The 16,697-nt window shown below is 45.1% G+C and overlaps 1 protein-coding gene across 9 annotated transcripts in view; it reads left to right on the top strand.

Moving 5' to 3' along the window:
• TDRD5 (tudor domain containing 5) overlaps positions 1-16,697 on the top strand; it is a 1,318,580-nt gene that overhangs the window by 265,620 nt on the left and 1,036,263 nt on the right. For all 9 annotated transcript variants that reach the window (XM_085601794.1, XM_085601799.1, XM_085601798.1 and 6 more), the window contains exon 3: positions 9,783-10,169. In XM_085601794.1, the coding sequence (XP_085457920.1) occupies positions 9,783-10,169 (387 nt within the window). The remainder of the gene's footprint in view (positions 1-9,782; positions 10,170-16,697) is intronic.

Here is a 16,697-nt window from a genome sequence, read left to right as displayed (position 1 = left end):
AGGGGGTAGTGCTGGGGGTTGTGTTTTAGGGTTTAGTGTACCGCAGTGGTGTTTATGTAGTGTAGGGGGGTCGTGGTTTAGGGTAGTGCAGTGGTGTTTGTGTAGCGTAGGGGGTCGTGCTGGATGTAGTGTTTTAGGGTTTAGGGTAGTGCTGTGGTGTTTGTGTAGTGTAGGGGGTCGTGTTTTATGGTTTAGGGTAGCGCAGTTGTGTTTGGGTAGTGTAGGGGGTTGTGCTGTGGGTAGTGTATTAGGATTTATGGTAGCGCAGTGATTGTGTAATGTAGGGGGTTGTGCTGGGGTTAGTGTTTTAGGGTTTAGGGTAGCGCAGTGGTGTTTGTGTTGTGGGTCGTGCTGGGGGTAGTGTTTTAGGGTTTAGGGTAGCGCAGTGGTGTTTGGGTAGTGTAGGGGGTCGTGCTGTGGGTAGTGTATTAGGATTTCTGGTAGCGCAGTGATTGTGTAGTGTAGGGGGTCGTGCTGGTGGTAGTGTTTTAAGTTTTTGGGTAGCTCAGTGGTGTTTGGGTAGTGTAGGGGGTCGTGCTGGGGCTAGTTTTTTAGGGTTTAGGGTTGCGCAGTGGTGTTTGGGTAGGGTAGGGGGTTTTGCAGGGGGTAGGTCTGGGGTTTAGGGTAGCACAGTGGTATTTGGGTAGTGTAGGGGGTCGTGCTGCGGTTAGTGTTTTAGGGTTTAGGGTAGCGCAGTGGTGTTTGTATAGTGTAGGGGGTCGTCTTTTAGGGTTTAGGGTATTTCAGTGGTGTTTGGTAGTGTCAGGTTCCTCCGTTCCGATGTCCCCGGGGCTGTGTTGATGCTCTAAAGGGGCTCACCTCTGGATGACCCCAAGTCCGGCTTGAGAGTGAACACGGACTTTTGAGGTGATCGAGCGGGGGAAGGAAAGGGTGGGGACTGCAGGGAGGAAGATCTGAAAGGCAAAGAACAGACAAAACACCATCTTATTTACACGTTGGACATTAACACCATCGTTATCTACCCTGGCGCGCGCTCTCACCTGTAAAGCAAAGAAGGTACGTCTAAACATATAGGGGAGAGCAAGAGGCAGTGGTCAGAGGTCTCAGGCAACTAATACAAAAGAAAAGATTTCGCATGTACCCACTTGTGTCTGTACCATTAGTCCCAAGCCCAGCGAGTATGCACCACCCCTTCGTGTTGAGGCTCTCTCCTATATCTAATAAACGAAACGCAAGACAAGAAACAATAATGTGGACTGGCTGCAGGGACGGGCCTGGTTTGCGCGTCTTGCTTCTGCCAGTATGTTATAAACGTTCATCAGCAATCCACACTCATCTATGCACTCCAAGTGATGGTAGGGTTTTAACGGTCTCGCCAGACCGCGAATGAACAATGAGTAACATGGCAACAGCTGGCTGTAAGTCTGGGGAGTGGGGGGGGGGGAGGGGTGACAGGGCTCTTTCTCGCCACAAGAGAAAATGACCAGGCTGAGACCCACTCCCTGCTGGGTGAGTGGCCGCAAGGGAGAACCGCTCCTCTGCATGAGACCCACTGGTCTCTGCAACAGAGGGGCGCTAGCGTTGTCTTAAGAACAGCTGCTCAGGAATATACCTCAAATATTCCAGTTCGCCGAGACTCTGGGTCCCGGAACTCGGTCGTAGGAGGAGCCGAAATAGAACCAGAGACAACACGCCTACCTCGGTCGCATGGGGGACTCTGAAGATGTACAGAGCCTTCGCCTCCTGATTCTTTCTGCCTCTGAGCTCCCTCCTCCAAGGAACAGTGTTCTCGGGCACGTCTTCTCGAAGAGAATTATCGGCTCCGAAGGAGTCGACCTTTGCCCTCTTTACGTCCTCGACGGGCATTGCGCGAGTCACGTGATTCGTCTCGCGCAACGCCCGCCGGGAAGTGTAGTCTGGAACGGGGGCAGCCCTCCGTGTATCACTTACACGGCAGGCGGCGCGCTGATTTTCCGAACCTGACAGGTAGTGTAGGGGGTTTAGGGTAGTGCATTGGTGTTTGGGTAGTGTATGGGGTCGTGCTGAGGGTAGTGTTTTAGGGTTTAGGGTAGCGCAGTTGTGTTTGGGTAGTGTAGGGGGTCGTGCTGGGGTTGTGTTTTAGGGTTTAGGGTAGTATAGAAGTGTTTGGGTAGTGTAGGGGGTCATGCTAAGGTATTGTTTTAGTGTTTAGGGTAGTGCACTGCTGTTTGTGTAATCAATCAATCAATCATAGCATTTATAAAGCGCACTACATACCCGGGGTGGTCTCAAGGCGCTAGATGGGGGGGGGGGAGCTGCCACTGTTTGAAGAGCCAGGTCTTGAGAAGTCTCCTGAAGGTTAGGAGGTCCTCGGTCTGCCGCAGGCAGATGGGGACGGTGTTCCATGTCTTGGCGGCGAGGTGGGAGAATGATCTACCGCTGGCGGTCACTCTTCGGATGCGAGGGACGGTGGCGAGGGCGTGGTCTGCGGAGCCGAGGACGACCAGAACCAGGAGGCGAGCTGTCCCACGAGGGCTCTTGCTGTTGGCGGCGTCTATGTCGAGTTTGGACCCAACAAGCCTTGGCAAGCGCAACCCACGCAGAATGAAGGATTCGCTTCTGTTGCAGACCAGGAAGGCCTGAGGTCTTCTCTTTCACAGGGAAGCAATGGCCAGTCTGGAGGAGCCAAACCAGCGGTGAAAAGTCAAGGGTTCGTCGTCGCAGAGGTTACTAGCCAACGGGCAAGCAACCGGACAGACGCGTCGAGCAGGAAAATGCAGAAGGGCCCCACGCAGAACTCGTGGAGTGTGGAGGGATGATCTTCGGTGCAGATGGTGCTCGGGGTTGTGTCTTCTCAATCCCCAGAGCACAACTTCGAGGATGCCTCAGAAGCTGCGCTGGAAGCTAGTAGCCAATTTTCCCAGGTAGCTGGTCCCACGTCTCTCGTCGCCTCCACGGATCTCAGCTTTGCTGTGGATGTGGATCAGGGTCGGAGAAGTCTGGAAGTCAAGGCGCTGGTCGGGCTCTGCAGTCGGTTCCTTGTAGAACTTAGGGCAAAGCAAACGGCAGGTCGCTTGATGGTGCCTGTTTGCACAGGGTGGCCACTCCTTGGCCACAAGGGACATTCTTCAGTCTTCTTCCGTAGTCGAATGTCGAAGGTCCAGAGTTTCTGTTCAGGTTTCAGTTATCAGGATAATCCAAAGTCCTAGGGACTCAGCTCCCACTCTTATACTAATCTGGGGGGCTGGGTTACCTGCTAGGTCCCTCCTATGGGTGGGACCAGGGAGGGGGGTGGTTACACCCCCTTCCCTTTGTCCAGTTTCGCGCCAGGACTGGGGCTGGTGTGCCCCAGCACCGGTTTGAACCGGACTATGCATGGGACACCTTGTGTGCCCCAGGCAGTGTCTCGTTTCATTCATCCCTCCCTGCCCCAATACACTAAGGCCTGTCTAGGGTGGTGCTAGCACCTCCAAGGCAGGAAACCTATTGTCCAAGCCTCCCTCGCCGGAAGGACTCCCAGCAGCAGGAGGTCAGACTTGTGTCTGTGGCAGCAGCATCCATTTTGTGATGCTGGGGCTCTGGTTAACTTTAACTGGGTAGTAGGTCTTCAACATGTCCTCTCCCTCTAGAAGGGAGGAATACTATCCTCATCGCCAGAAATGGTGTGGGGGTAGTATTCCAAAGTGTTAGACACCTTACACGACATGTTTTAATAAAGCCAAACCATAGTTACCATAACCGCGAGGATTATAAGGCACTTTAAGAGTATATTGTAGGCGATATCATAGAACAGCTATAAGGACATGGTTCCGAAAGCTACAGACAGGCTCAGCTCATGCTAGAGCACCATCTCACATGTTACCAAGCACTCTGCCTTCAGGATTGTTAAGGCCTGCCATAGGAGTGACTGATAGGTTACCCATGTGTCTATATATAAGGTAGGTATAGGAATTCTACACCTAAGCAAGGGGTGATTACACAACCTTGCCCCAGCTGAGTGATCAGCCAGTTGTGTCATAATGGAAGGCCAGCCAGGGGTGGCATAATACATGCTGCAGCCCCTGGTAGGCCTAGGGTACACCTATGCCCTGGGTACCTAAGGTACACTGTACAGGGCCCTAGAAGGTGATCCTTACCAATTGGGTTATGTACCTAAAGTACATAGTATGAATTTAGAGAGAGAACAGCTGGGCTGTGGGTCTGATTAGCAGGCCCACAGCCACATCTAAGTCGAAAACCAGTGAAGCAAAAGCAAAAAGTGGGGGTGAACATAGAAAGCAGACCCTACTCTCCTACAGCTGGAACATCAGGGCATCACCCTGGTGGTTCAACATCTGGCGGGCTCTCTGAACGCCAGAGCAGACGAACTCGGCCGCCGGTGCATGATGGATCACGAGTGGCGTCTAAACTCGGACGTGGCGCAAGGCCTCTTTCGGCAGTGGGGAGAACCTTGGTTAGATCTATTCGCCACCGAAGAGAACGCGCAATGTCAGCAGTTCTGCGCGTTGGAGTTCCCAAGGCGGCACTCGCTTTTCGTCGCGAGTGGAGTTGCGGTCTGTTGTACGTCTTTCTGCCTATACCACTTCTGCCCAGAGTGCTGAAGAAGATCAGGCGCGGCCGGGCCCAAGTCATCTTGGTGGATCCGGACTGGGCATGAAGGTACTGGTATCCCGAGCTACTCAGTCTGTCAATCGATCCCCCGATACGACTGCCTCTTCAGGACGACCTTCTGTCGCAGCAGCAGGGGACGGTCCTCCACCCGAACCTGTCCAGTCTCCACCTCCATGCGTGGAGATTGAGCGGCGACAGTTGATGCCATTTGACTTGCCTCCTGAAGTCTGCGATGTGATTCTGGCAGCCAGGCGTCCCTCCTCTAAAACGGTATACGCCTGTAGGTGGAACAAATTTGTGGCATGGTGCACAGCAAAGGCTGTGGATTCCCTGTCCGCCCCTCTTTCTGAGGTTCTCCTCTTTCTTCTTTCTTTGGCCAGGCAGGGCTCTGCTCTGGGCACTCTTAAAGGTTATCTTTCTGCTATCTCTGCCTTCCTTCGGCTTCCTGATTAGCCTTCTCTCTTCAAATCCCCTGTTGTTTCTCGATTCCTTAAGGGCATTACTCACAGGTTTCCTCCTGTCCCTTTCGTAATGCCTCAGTGGGATTTGAATCTTGTTTTGACATATCTGATGTGCGCTCTCTTTGAGCCACTTCATAATTGTCCTCTTTGTCTCTTGACGCTTAAGACTGCTTTCCTGGTAGCCATCACCTCTGCTAGAAGGGTGAGTGAGCTCCAGGCTCTCTCTTCTAAGTCTCCTTTCCTTTCTATTCATCCGGACAAGGTTTTGCTCCGCACTCGCCCTTCCTTCCTTCCTAAGGTTGTGACTGCCTTTCACATCGGGCAGTCTGTTACGCTGCCCACCTTCTTTCCGCCTCCGCATCCCTCGAAAGAGGAAGAGCGGCTCCACCGTCTGGACCCAAAATGTGCGCTCTCCTTCTATCTGGACCGCACAAAACAGTTCCGGGTGGATGACCAACTCTTTGTTGGCTACGTGGGCGCTAAGAAGGGGTGGGCGGTGCACAAGCGGACCATCTCTCGGTGGGTCGTTTTCTGCATCAAAGCTTGTTACTCCTTAGCTAAAAAGGAACCTCCTGTTCTGCTCAGGCCCATTCCACTCGGGCCATGGCGGCGACGACTGCCCTGGGTCGGGGAGTCCCCTTGCAGGATGTTTGTCAGGCAGCAACGTGGGCCTCGCTGCACACGTTTGCTAAGCATTAATGCCTGGACAGCCAAGTCCGGAGAGACTGCTTCTTTGGCCGTTCTGTTCTCCAGGCCTTTCTGGTGTGATCTTGGTTCGCAGACCCACCACCGTGGTTGGTATTGCTGGGGTATCTATTCTAAGGTGAGGAATCTAACTAACGTGTTTCTTTCAGATGAACAAGTTACTTACCTTCGGTAACGATGTATCTGTAAGAAACATTAGTTAGTTAGATTCCTCACCGATTCACCCATCCTCCCCGTTCTGCGAACCGACATCTAGGGTTAAGGTTATCCTTTTCAGGGCCCTAGACTTTTTTGGCATCAGTGTCGGTCTCTTGCATGGCTCTGCGTTCCTGGCACGGAAAGCTATGTACAAGAACTGACGTCAGCACGCGAGGGCGGCGTCTAAGTACTCCGACGACGTCATTCCGGCGCACAACGCCGACGACGGACGCGGAGCCGCAGATGACGCCTAGCGACGCGCCAGGGGTATTGCTGACGAAAAATCTTTCCGGATCCAGCTTGACGCCTGGGGATATTCTAAGGTGAGGAATCTAACTAACTAATGTTTCTTACAGATACATAGTTACCGAAGGTAAGTAACTTGTTCTTTAAGTTTATACTGGACTGGACTGTAAACCTTTTTTCATACATGTTTCTGCTGTTAGTACTAAGCTTGGTGACCAAGCTTTTCCTACGGAGATGATGCTTGCTATGTTCCTGAGGCTAGAGAGGTCTTAATTTTCTGAATCTGCCACGTAGTCGCCTTATTTGATGACCTTTCTAATAATTGAGTTAGGAGTCTCTGTGACTGTCGGGCCTTAGTAGCTTGGTTTTGGTAGAACTCTTATGGACACCATAGATTGGAAAGCCTTCCTATACCAGGACATAATTTCTCTGTTCAAGAGATTGGGCTCATGTGTGGTTGAACTCTGTATGGTACTTCCAGAAAATGGTGGTAGCTTGCACTCTTATCTGTCTGTCATCTTTTAAGGGCTACATATGAGGGCCATCAAGCTTAAACTGGTCTCGCTTCAGAAGTAGGAATTTGAATCACTGGTGACTTTCGATGTGGATAGTTCTTCAATCATATTACACCTTCCGTTCTCTTTCAGGACTGACTCCTTGGAAGCACAGATTGAGAACCCACAGAGGCTCTATAAAGATCCACATTGGGGCAGAAACACAATGCTGGTATTCTGTATTTTAAAGTATTTGTCTGTTGTTGAAGACTTTTTGCTCCTCTTTTAGATGAATGTGGGTGTTGGAATATATCATCAACATTGCTGGCATGTTGTAACTAAGCAAGAAGACTGAGCTATTCTGTAGCCCTTCAGTCATCTCCACCAGCCTCATTATGTGAACTGGCAGAGGAGCTCTAGAAATGGACTCTCATTGAGCTTTAAACTTTCTGCCAACTGATCCTAAAGGAGTCCAAAATACTTGGATTTCCCAGAAAGATTAGTCCACTCACTCATGGATGAGAGTTGCACGAGAAGTAAAGTTATTTTCTGACAGAGCTTATTGATTCATCCAGTGAGGAGTTTAGCAAAAAACACAACCTCTTAACAGCTCTGAATGGGTAGTGGTTTCCTGTCCCTAAGAGATTCTTCCCTGGTGGAATTGGAACCTACATACCTAGGGGCAGGGTTTTGGCCCCCCTAAAGATAGTGATCAAACCTCCCGTTGTAGGATGGCAGACAGGTCAAAATTTAGAGAGGGCCTGAGCATTTCAAAGGTGGCCTTTTAAAATGATCGCACCTTCAAAGGCCTTTGTTGGTATAACTTCGGGGCTCTGGCTTAGAAGGTAAAGACGCTTTTGGATTTTGAATCATAGTACGCTAGTTCAACGCTGGGACATAGACAAGAGGAATCATTAGGGCAGGAGGGACTGCAGCTGGATAATCCGCAGAATTGTGGTGGCTCGGAGTTTGTCGTGCTCCAGGAAGGGGAGTATCACATGGTGGATTTTGCCTGGATGTTGCTGGCCTGCAGCCATGTGTTGACTGGCCTCCTGTCCACGAGAGCCCAGGGACACAAAGGATCTTCCCGTTTCCACAAGATCATAAGGATCGCGCAGGGTGTGGCGGAAATGGGTGGAAGTGATCGTCGGGCGGGACAAGGACCGTCCTGATGTACACCATCATCACACTGGGCAGAGGAGTGTGCTCGTAAAGATCAGCAGCTCACCTGAGGTGCCGGGATGTGAGAAGTTCGAGGATTGCTGGGGAAGCTGGCAGAGTCTGAGGGATCCGTACTTGCAACCGGGGGACCTCTGCTATCTTGCACTCTAGGGCGTGTGGTGTCCAAGGGGTGTTGGGGGATCTGAGCTGGGAACGGAGACTGTCTTTGACCTCCAGATCCGGAGGACGACAGTGCCTGACTTTGCGGCCTCCGTCAGAGGTTGCTGGCTCCCTTTCCCTGGACCACAAGGTACTTTGTTGTGGAGAACATTGTGACGGGGCCCAAGGGGTTTCTTTGTGCCTCGTGGGCACCTACGGCTGGCTGTCGGGAGCTACGGACATGTCTCCAGACTTGGAAGCCCACCAGCTTCCTGGGTCACAATCTTTTGTCTACGGGGGGGAAGCGATCCAGCTCTTGTGTGGGTGCCGCAGGGCGCCTGAAGGTCTAATCGGGATAGATGAAACTAAGTAACAGTTTCTTTCCGTTTTAAGTGGTTCCGACAATCTAATCAATGTGGCGCCAGCAGGGGCAACGTGTATCGTTGGCTGGTGTAGTTGAGTGACTGAGGGGCTGGGACAAGAGGCGTAGTCAGACGTGTGATTTCTTGACCATTGCAACTGTTGGGGTTATGCAATATTGGGGAATGTTGTGTTGGATGAATACCTCTTATTAGGGCATACATGTTCTTGACGTTCTGCTGCTAATGGTGAAGTACGACAATTGCATATAATTGTAAAGTGTATATACAATTTGTATCTCGTTTCAATTTCAATGTGTGTGCAGTACAAAGACCTTTGATTTCTACACATGGAGTTGTGACGTATGCAGTGTGTTCTGAAGGTGGGATTGTGCCAGTACTTTACATTTGGGCCCTGAGGATAAGTCTAACTGCTCTTGCCAAGCTACCCAAGGGTGAGCACAGGTTTTCACACATGTGTAACTTATTCATCTTATCTAGGACGGTTGGATTCTGACTGGCTTTGAGGTGTCCCAGCCAGCCGGAACCGCTAGGTCTAACAAATCTGCTTGCAATGACTTAACTTCTTGTTTCCTCTACCTGTGGGAGGGGCTTCTCTCACAGCAGGAGTGGTGTGGTGTGCCACCATTCTCCTCAGATAAACCAGTGGTTCCTAAGGATCAAGCCTACAGCCACCTTGTTCTGTTTTAGGACAGCTAATACATTTTGAAGTCTTGCAAGAAGCCTTTCATTTAGAATAGGCATCTGAGCAAGTGGTTAAGCTTCGTTTACCGGACTCTAGAAATGAAGAATTCCTTTCACGTGTTCCTTGGATGAGATAAAAAAAAAAATGTATGTCCTCCTCCTAAACCCTCAGGCTGTTTATAAGTGATAAGCTCATTAGTAAAACTATAATAACATAATAAACGGTTACCAAAATGTTCCGCCTTGATAATCAGACGAAATTACAGCTGCTCATAAAGGAGAGGACAAAAACATTTTTATTGGAGTTTATTGGAGGACGTGCATATGTGACACAGTTGACATGAGTAAATGTGTTTTAAATGTGAGTTGTTGAGAATTTGTCAAACAGCACTCGCTTTAAAAGTATAGTAAATATTTGCTCCTTGTCCTTCCGGTAGAAATGTGTTGAGTTGCCATATATTTAGTTGCTCACCTTAACAAATGTATTTTTGTCTCTTTCATATATATGTATGTCTGGGTGGTCACTTCAGCTAGCGAGTGAAACTTCATGTTCTTCAATACCTGGAATAATGGTTTTGGACTCCGTGATTGCCCGTGCTTTTACTAATTGTTAAAAGCACAGTAAAACCTTTGCCCATTATTGGCACCAGGAGTCTTTGGTGCTTAACTAATTGCACACAGTATTATCTTTTCCACCCTACTGACTGTATGTTTATCTTTTGCAAACTCCTTTCTGTCTTCAGGTATCCCTAATGATTCTACCATGAAAATAGCAAGTCTTGTGGCTCGGCAGAAAACCAGCAGCAAGCCACGTTTTGCACATCACAAAACTCAATCAGCGTGCTTGACCTCCTATTCTAAACTTCCACGACGCAGTAGAACTGCCCCAATACTTCCTGCTATTGTGAAGAGTGAGCTGAAAGACTTGCTCTCGTTTTCTCCAGTCCTTCTGTCGAAATTTGAGCAGGCCTACCGTCAGAGATTCGGACGTGATTTTCAGTACCTTTGTTATGGCTTTTACTCCATGCTCGAGGTTCTACAGGCAGCATCCGACATAGTCTCTGTGCAGCAGACACGTGCTGGCTCTCTGCTGGTTCTTAAGAACAATTCCAGAGCGATGGAGAATTCAGGTAAGACTTTTATTTTAAATATATGAGTTCACGCACTTATCAAGTACATCATACAAAATGTTATGCAAAGTTGACAGTGGGTAATTTATTCATGCTTTTTTGCATTTCTCTGGCCGTAATTGTTTTTACCTCGAGTTAACAACCGGGAAAAGGTGTCAAATTTGATTTACTGGATAAAAACAGCCTGTATATGTTAGTAAACATTTTAGTTATGTGGTGCTCATTTAACAGTTTTTGCGTAGCATTTAAATGTTAGCTTAATCCAGTATAAATTACGAGTAACTTCAATGAAGCTAAATGTGTCTTGGCTTGACCAGGGAATGGAAATGGCCTCTATGAATGTTTCTGCTTCATGGTGTAACATATTTGTGGCTTAATTGTGTGCCTGTGTTGAAATGTTTACACTTTTAGTCACCTGTGTTCGAACAATGTGATGGTATTTGGATTGCCACCGAGTTACTCCGAATTACCTCACATTAATATCGCACCCAGGAAATATCGGTCACTGTGCACCTTTTGTTTTTTTCCCCCCTTGGCTGCCTTGACCACCCGTTTTTTAGGTCAAAATGGAGAATAATGCTGGATTTGTTTGTGCAAGTTTTCTTTCGTTACGAACCTTTTCCCCTAGGTAAAATCCTTCAGGTAGAACACAGAGAAATGTAAGTAGGGATACATTGTTGGATACAAACGTTCTGCACAACTTGAAATCAAGATTTAGCCCATTGCTTTAAAGAGAGTCCATTTAGTGTATGCAGATACTAGTCAATTTCAGAGATTACAGCTCATGGTTCTTAGTTACTTGTATCTTCCTCGGAGTTTTAATATCTTGATGCGCTTCCTGGCAGTCAGTTATGGTCGTTAGTAGATTTCCCTTCATTCCTAAAGTTAAATTTTCAAACGTACTAGAGAAATTCAGTGGTGTGGTGGTCTGGTCTGTCTTTGGGTAGCGTGAGGTATAAGCAAATTCAAGTTTTTCCAGTTTGCGCAATTAGAATGCAGGATAGAAAACTGCAAAGTGTTTATTTTTCTCCTCTGGTAATAGATGTTTAATGTGCAAGTGCTCCCCTGCTTCATTGCTTACTGCTTACGTCATTTACTTTTGTTTAAATTATGCTTTTGTTTCTGTTCATTGTAAATTGAGAAACCTTTTTGTATAAAGGTCTTTATGTTAAAACATGGTCCAGAGTACAGCAGAAATAACTGGACAATACGGTGCCTGTTCTACTATGGATTCAAAACAAGACTCAGAGACACTAACTACAAAGGCATGCTCAGAATTCCTAGACCCACAGGGCAGGCACAATTGTAGGCCACTACTATTTGGTGGGTTCACAAAGACAGCGCATTAATGAGCATGCATAGAAATGAAACGCTTATCTTTTTTTTAAGTTTAGAAAGCTTTATTGAATATGATAAACCAAGTAAAACATCAATACAAAAGAGAACCATTAGGCACTGAGATAAAACAATAAAAACATTGAATTCTTACAAGATTTAAATAATGCCATAAAGGAAATAGGGAATATACTTAGGGAAAAAGCTTTTTAAAGGTATTATGTTTAATGGGCAGGGAGGGGCAAGAGGAGGAAAAGGAAAGAGGGTAGGGGAAGGAGGGGATAAAGGCAATCAATATACAGAGTAAATATCTTATAATTAACATAATCTAATAAGGGTATATATAAGAAAAAACTAAATAATGGTCATAAATGAAAAAGGGTACAGAAACAAGATATTCAAGGGACAATTTGAGAGAGAAAATTGGTTAAAGGCAACCATAACAAATCTTTTTTAATCAAAAGAGGTACAGTGGTAGCAAAAGCACGATCAAGCCTATGATGGTGGCACAATAAGTTCCACTAGGCATTATATGAAATCTTTGAAGTGTCTTTCCAATTGGTTGTAATTATCTGTAAAGAAATGGCTATATACAAATCTATAAATTTGCGCACATTACATTGAACATTCCATATAGGTGAAGCACCACCCAGAAAGATATGGACAATCTCAAAGGAGTGGTCTGTAGCTCATATTTCATTTAATTTTAACCAAATACGAGACCAAAGGGATTTAACTAACGGGCAGTGAAAGAACATGTGAAAAAAATCACTATCAGCATGAGAGCAAGACCAGCATTTTTGGGAGTCAGTTAATTTGAAATTATATAAATCAGAAGGGGTAAAAAAAAAGTCTATTGCAAAAAAAAAAAGTACAAAGTCTGTGTGGTACTAGCAGAACGGGACACAGTGTGCAACTTAGACCATAAGGAATTCCAAACCTGAGGGGGAAACTCTTGAGCTAGATCCTTTTCCCAGGAGAGTTCAAGTTTAGATTTGATTCTTTCAGCAGAGGGGCGGGAAAGTAATTTGTAGATAGCAGCAGCTTTGAGAGGAATAGAGAAATCTGGTAACGGGGGAAGGATTTTGTCAGTAGAGGGCAGAGAAGCATTTTGAGAGATAATGAAGGCTAAGGAGTTTTTAAGCAAGGGATACTGAGAGGAGTATGCGTTGGAAAGGTGAAAGGAGGCGCGAATGTCAGAGTAATCTCGCAAGGAATTATTGGTAAGTAAATGATCATAAGTAATAATACCTTTATCAATCCATTCTTTCCAAAAAAGTGCTCTGTGATTTATCTTTAAAGATTTGTTATACCAAATTGGAGTTAAGGAATGAAACTCTGACTGCGAGAGGGAGGAGCAAAACACTGAGAGAGCAAGTGCTTTGGAATGCTTAAAGATAGGGGTGAGAAAACGCTGCGGAGGTTGAGATAAGCGAGTAGCCGTAATAAATGAGAAAGGTGAAAGTTGCGCAAGTTCTATTGAGCTCCAGGCTGTTAGGGGAGGATCAGACGAATCAGATAAAAAAGGCCAAATTTGTTTTAAAGTAAAAGCCGAATGGAATCGAGTGAGGTTGGAGAAGTTAACTCCACCCAAATCTTTGGGTTTTTGAAGACGAGAGAGAGAGATCCTATCTTTGCGTTTATTCCATAAGAATGTTGTGAAGATACGGTTTATTGCTTTAAAAAAGTAGAGTGGAAGGGAATTAGGAGGCATTGAAAGATAAAAATTAACAATAGGAAGAAGCATCATTTTGATAGTTGCTAGCCTCCCCTACCAGGATAAGAAAAGGGGAAACCAACTATCTATAAGGGAAGAGAGCTTTTTAACTATATCTTTCTGATTAAGCTTAATGGTTTCTCTAATAGTGTTAGCATAAATAATACCTAAGCATTTAATATTACCAGAATTCCATTCGAAGCCAGAGCCCTGAAACATGTGAGGAAGGCAAAATGTATTAAGGGGTAGAACCTCAGATTTGTCTATATTAAGTTTATAACCAGAAAATATTCTTGTAACAAGGAAAAGAGTGAAGGTAAAGAAGTGGTCGGATTAGAAATATAAAGTAAAATATCATCTGCATAAGCAATAAACTTAATATCAATGTTCTGAAATGTGAAGCCAGTATATGATGGTGAACGTCGTATTTTTTCTAAAAAGGGTTCTAACGCAAGAATAAAAAGAAGAGGGGAGAGAGGACAACCTTGTCTGGTGCCTCTATGCAGAGAGAAATAGTGAGATTGAGAACCATTAACCCAGATAGAAGTAGAGGGATCAGAGTATAATAATTGAATATATTGAATAATGGAAGAGCTAAAGCCATGCCACCTCAACGCACCAAACATAAAATCCCAGCACACTCTGTCGAATGCTTTCTCAGCATCCAGTGTAATAGCGGCGACTGGGGAATCTATCTTTGAGGCAAGGTGAATGATGCTGAGGAGGAAAGTTCTTGAATTGTCAGTAATGGACCTGCCTTTAACAAACCCAGATTGATAAATGTTAGTAAGGTTAGGAATGATTTTATTAATACGAGAGGCCAAAAATTTAGCATACATTTTTCAATCGGTGTTAATTAAGGAAATAGGTCGATAATTTTTACAGAGGGAGGGGTCTTTCTCTTTTTTAGGGATTAGACATAACATTGCCCGCGTAAAGGGACCTTTGGAGTCTCCTTGGGCAAGAAAAAAAGTAATCAAAGAAAATAAATGCGATAATAGGAGATCCTTAAAGTGAAGATAGAAATGAACCGTAAAACCATCTGGGCCAGGTGTTTTATCTTTGGGAAGAAGAGTAATAGCATTAAGTATTTCTTTTTCTGAGAGGGAAACATCTAGGGAAGAAAGATCAGTAAAACTATCAGAGGACCTGGGAATAGACTGAAAGAAAGAGTCAATTTGAGCAGGAGAGGGAACGGATTCTGGAGTATAAAGTGAAGAATAATATTGAACAAAACAGTCAAGGATTTTGTCGTCAGTGTACTGATGATTCCCATGTGAATCAATAATGGTTATTATTTTGGATTTTTGTTTTTTAATTTTGAGATAGTTAGCGAGAGATTTGCCAGCTTTATTGCGTCCCCCGTACATTTTGGCATGGAAATTGAGAAGGTTATTACATGCAGAGTCCCAAGGGTGTTTGCTATATTGCATTTTTGCTTTGATGAGAGAAGAGAGTTTTTCTGAGGAACTCTTGGTTAAGTAAAGATGCTCCAGGTCTTTAATTTGTTTAAGAATTTGAGCTGACTTTGATATGGGTTTTTTCTTCTTTCGGGATACAAAGTCAATAATAAATCCTCTGGCAGCAGCCTTGAAAGCATCCCAAATAAAATGAACATGAGAAGTAGAATGAAGATTATTTGTGAAGAAATCCTCTGCAAAGAGTGTAAATTGTTCAGTAAATTGTGGGTCTAGGAGGAGCGAGTTATTAAAGCGCCAGCGCCGAGAGGTGCGAGTAGGTGAGGGAAAATCCATGTCAATTATAACAGGGGCATGGTCGGATATAAGAATAGAGCCTATTTCTGAATTAGTCATAAATTGGAGGGCATGTTGGGTAAGAAAAATATAATCAATACGGGAGTGTGATGCATGCACTGGATAAAAAAAAAAGAAAATTCTTAAGTGTCAGGGTGTGAAAGTCTCCATGAATCTATAAGACCTCTAGAAGAGATGGCCTGAAGAAAGGACTTTTGCATCTTATTAGGAACATATCTAGTGAGTGACTTACGATCTAGAAAGGGATCCATAAGTTGGTTACAATCACCACCCACAATCAAATCATCAGTCGCATGAGAAGAAAGAAGCATGGAAAAATCATTCCAGAAGGTTAAATCTACACCGTTAGGGCCATACACATTACAGAAGGAAAATTGTGTATTATTAACAGAAACATCTAAAAACAACCATCTACCACAGTCATCATGGCGCACATTATGTAACTGGACAGACAACGATTTATGAAACAAAATGATAACACCATTTTTGCTGTTCACTGCCGGAGAGCAAAAAGCCTCCCCAACCCATTGTTTACGTAGTGAAGACAAATCTTGTGAGTTAAGGTGAGTTTCTTGTAACAGTGCAACATGACATTTCAGTCTTGCTAAATGAGATAAAACACGTTGTTTTTAAACAGGATTTCGAATACCTTTAACATTCCAGGTAATAACACGAAGACCGTTCATTTCTGGAAGTAAAATAAGAATAACCAAAAGGAGGTAGGGAATTTAAAACAGAGTGGAAAAAGAGAGAAAAAATGAAAATAGATGTTGAATAAAAGTAGATGACAAAGGAGAACCAAAAGCGAAGAAGCTAAAGCGTGTGTCCACCACGTAAATGGTGACAGAAATAAATAAGGAAAACAATGGATTACCATAAGCAGAAGGAGGAAAGAGGAAAATGTAGAGTGGGGTAGGTAGTGTAAATGTTGCCAAAAAAGTAGAGATGAGAGGGATAAAAAGGAAGGGAGGAGGGAAAAGAAGGTAGGGAAAGGGGGAAGAAGGGAGAGAAAATGGGAAAGAGTAAAAAGGAGGATAAGGGGGACCAGAGTCCCCCAGAAAGCATCAAAAGGAAGATGGCAAAAAGCCAAAGGGCTTTTGCCCCACAGAACAATTGAACAAAAAACATTAATGTGGGAGGGGGGCAGCGAAGAACAAGACAGCCGCACTAAGAAGAGACACTTAAGAGAACAGGTTACCATATAAAAAAAAAGAAAACTGTGAAGTGAAAGTCCAGGACTAAAGGCAACCAAATAGGACAAATGAAGGAACTTACCAAACATCTAGGGAAAAGAAAACAGCAGCGGGATGGAATGCACAATATAAACAACAGGACGATACGAAATGTGACCTTGACAACAACACCGCATGAGGGAGACCTGCAAGATAAAAGAAGGGGTGAACAAAGGAAACATAAGAGCTATACTATACATATAAGAATAAAATTAGAACAAGACTCAATAATCAGACATTAACAAAACAGTTTGGGTTTGCTCAATTCCATGAGTTCTCCTTTGTGAGTATGAATGAACTTCCGCAGGTCTGCAGGATCTTCAAAACTAAAAGTTCTGTCTTTATATGGCACTGAAAAAATAAGGATGGATTAAACCGTAGCGTCATTCATGGATCTCAAAGCAGGTCTAAGGTCCAAAAATTCCTTTCGACAAGAAGCAGTAGGTTTAGAAACGTCCTGAGTGAAAAA

Source organism: Triturus cristatus, chromosome 4_2, assembly GCF_964204655.1.
Source record: "Triturus cristatus chromosome 4_2, aTriCri1.1, whole genome shotgun sequence".
NCBI lineage: Eukaryota > Metazoa > Chordata > Amphibia > Caudata > Salamandridae > Triturus > Triturus cristatus.
The sequence above is the reverse complement of the archived record's forward strand: the minus strand, read 5'-3'. Positions and strand labels throughout refer to the sequence as shown.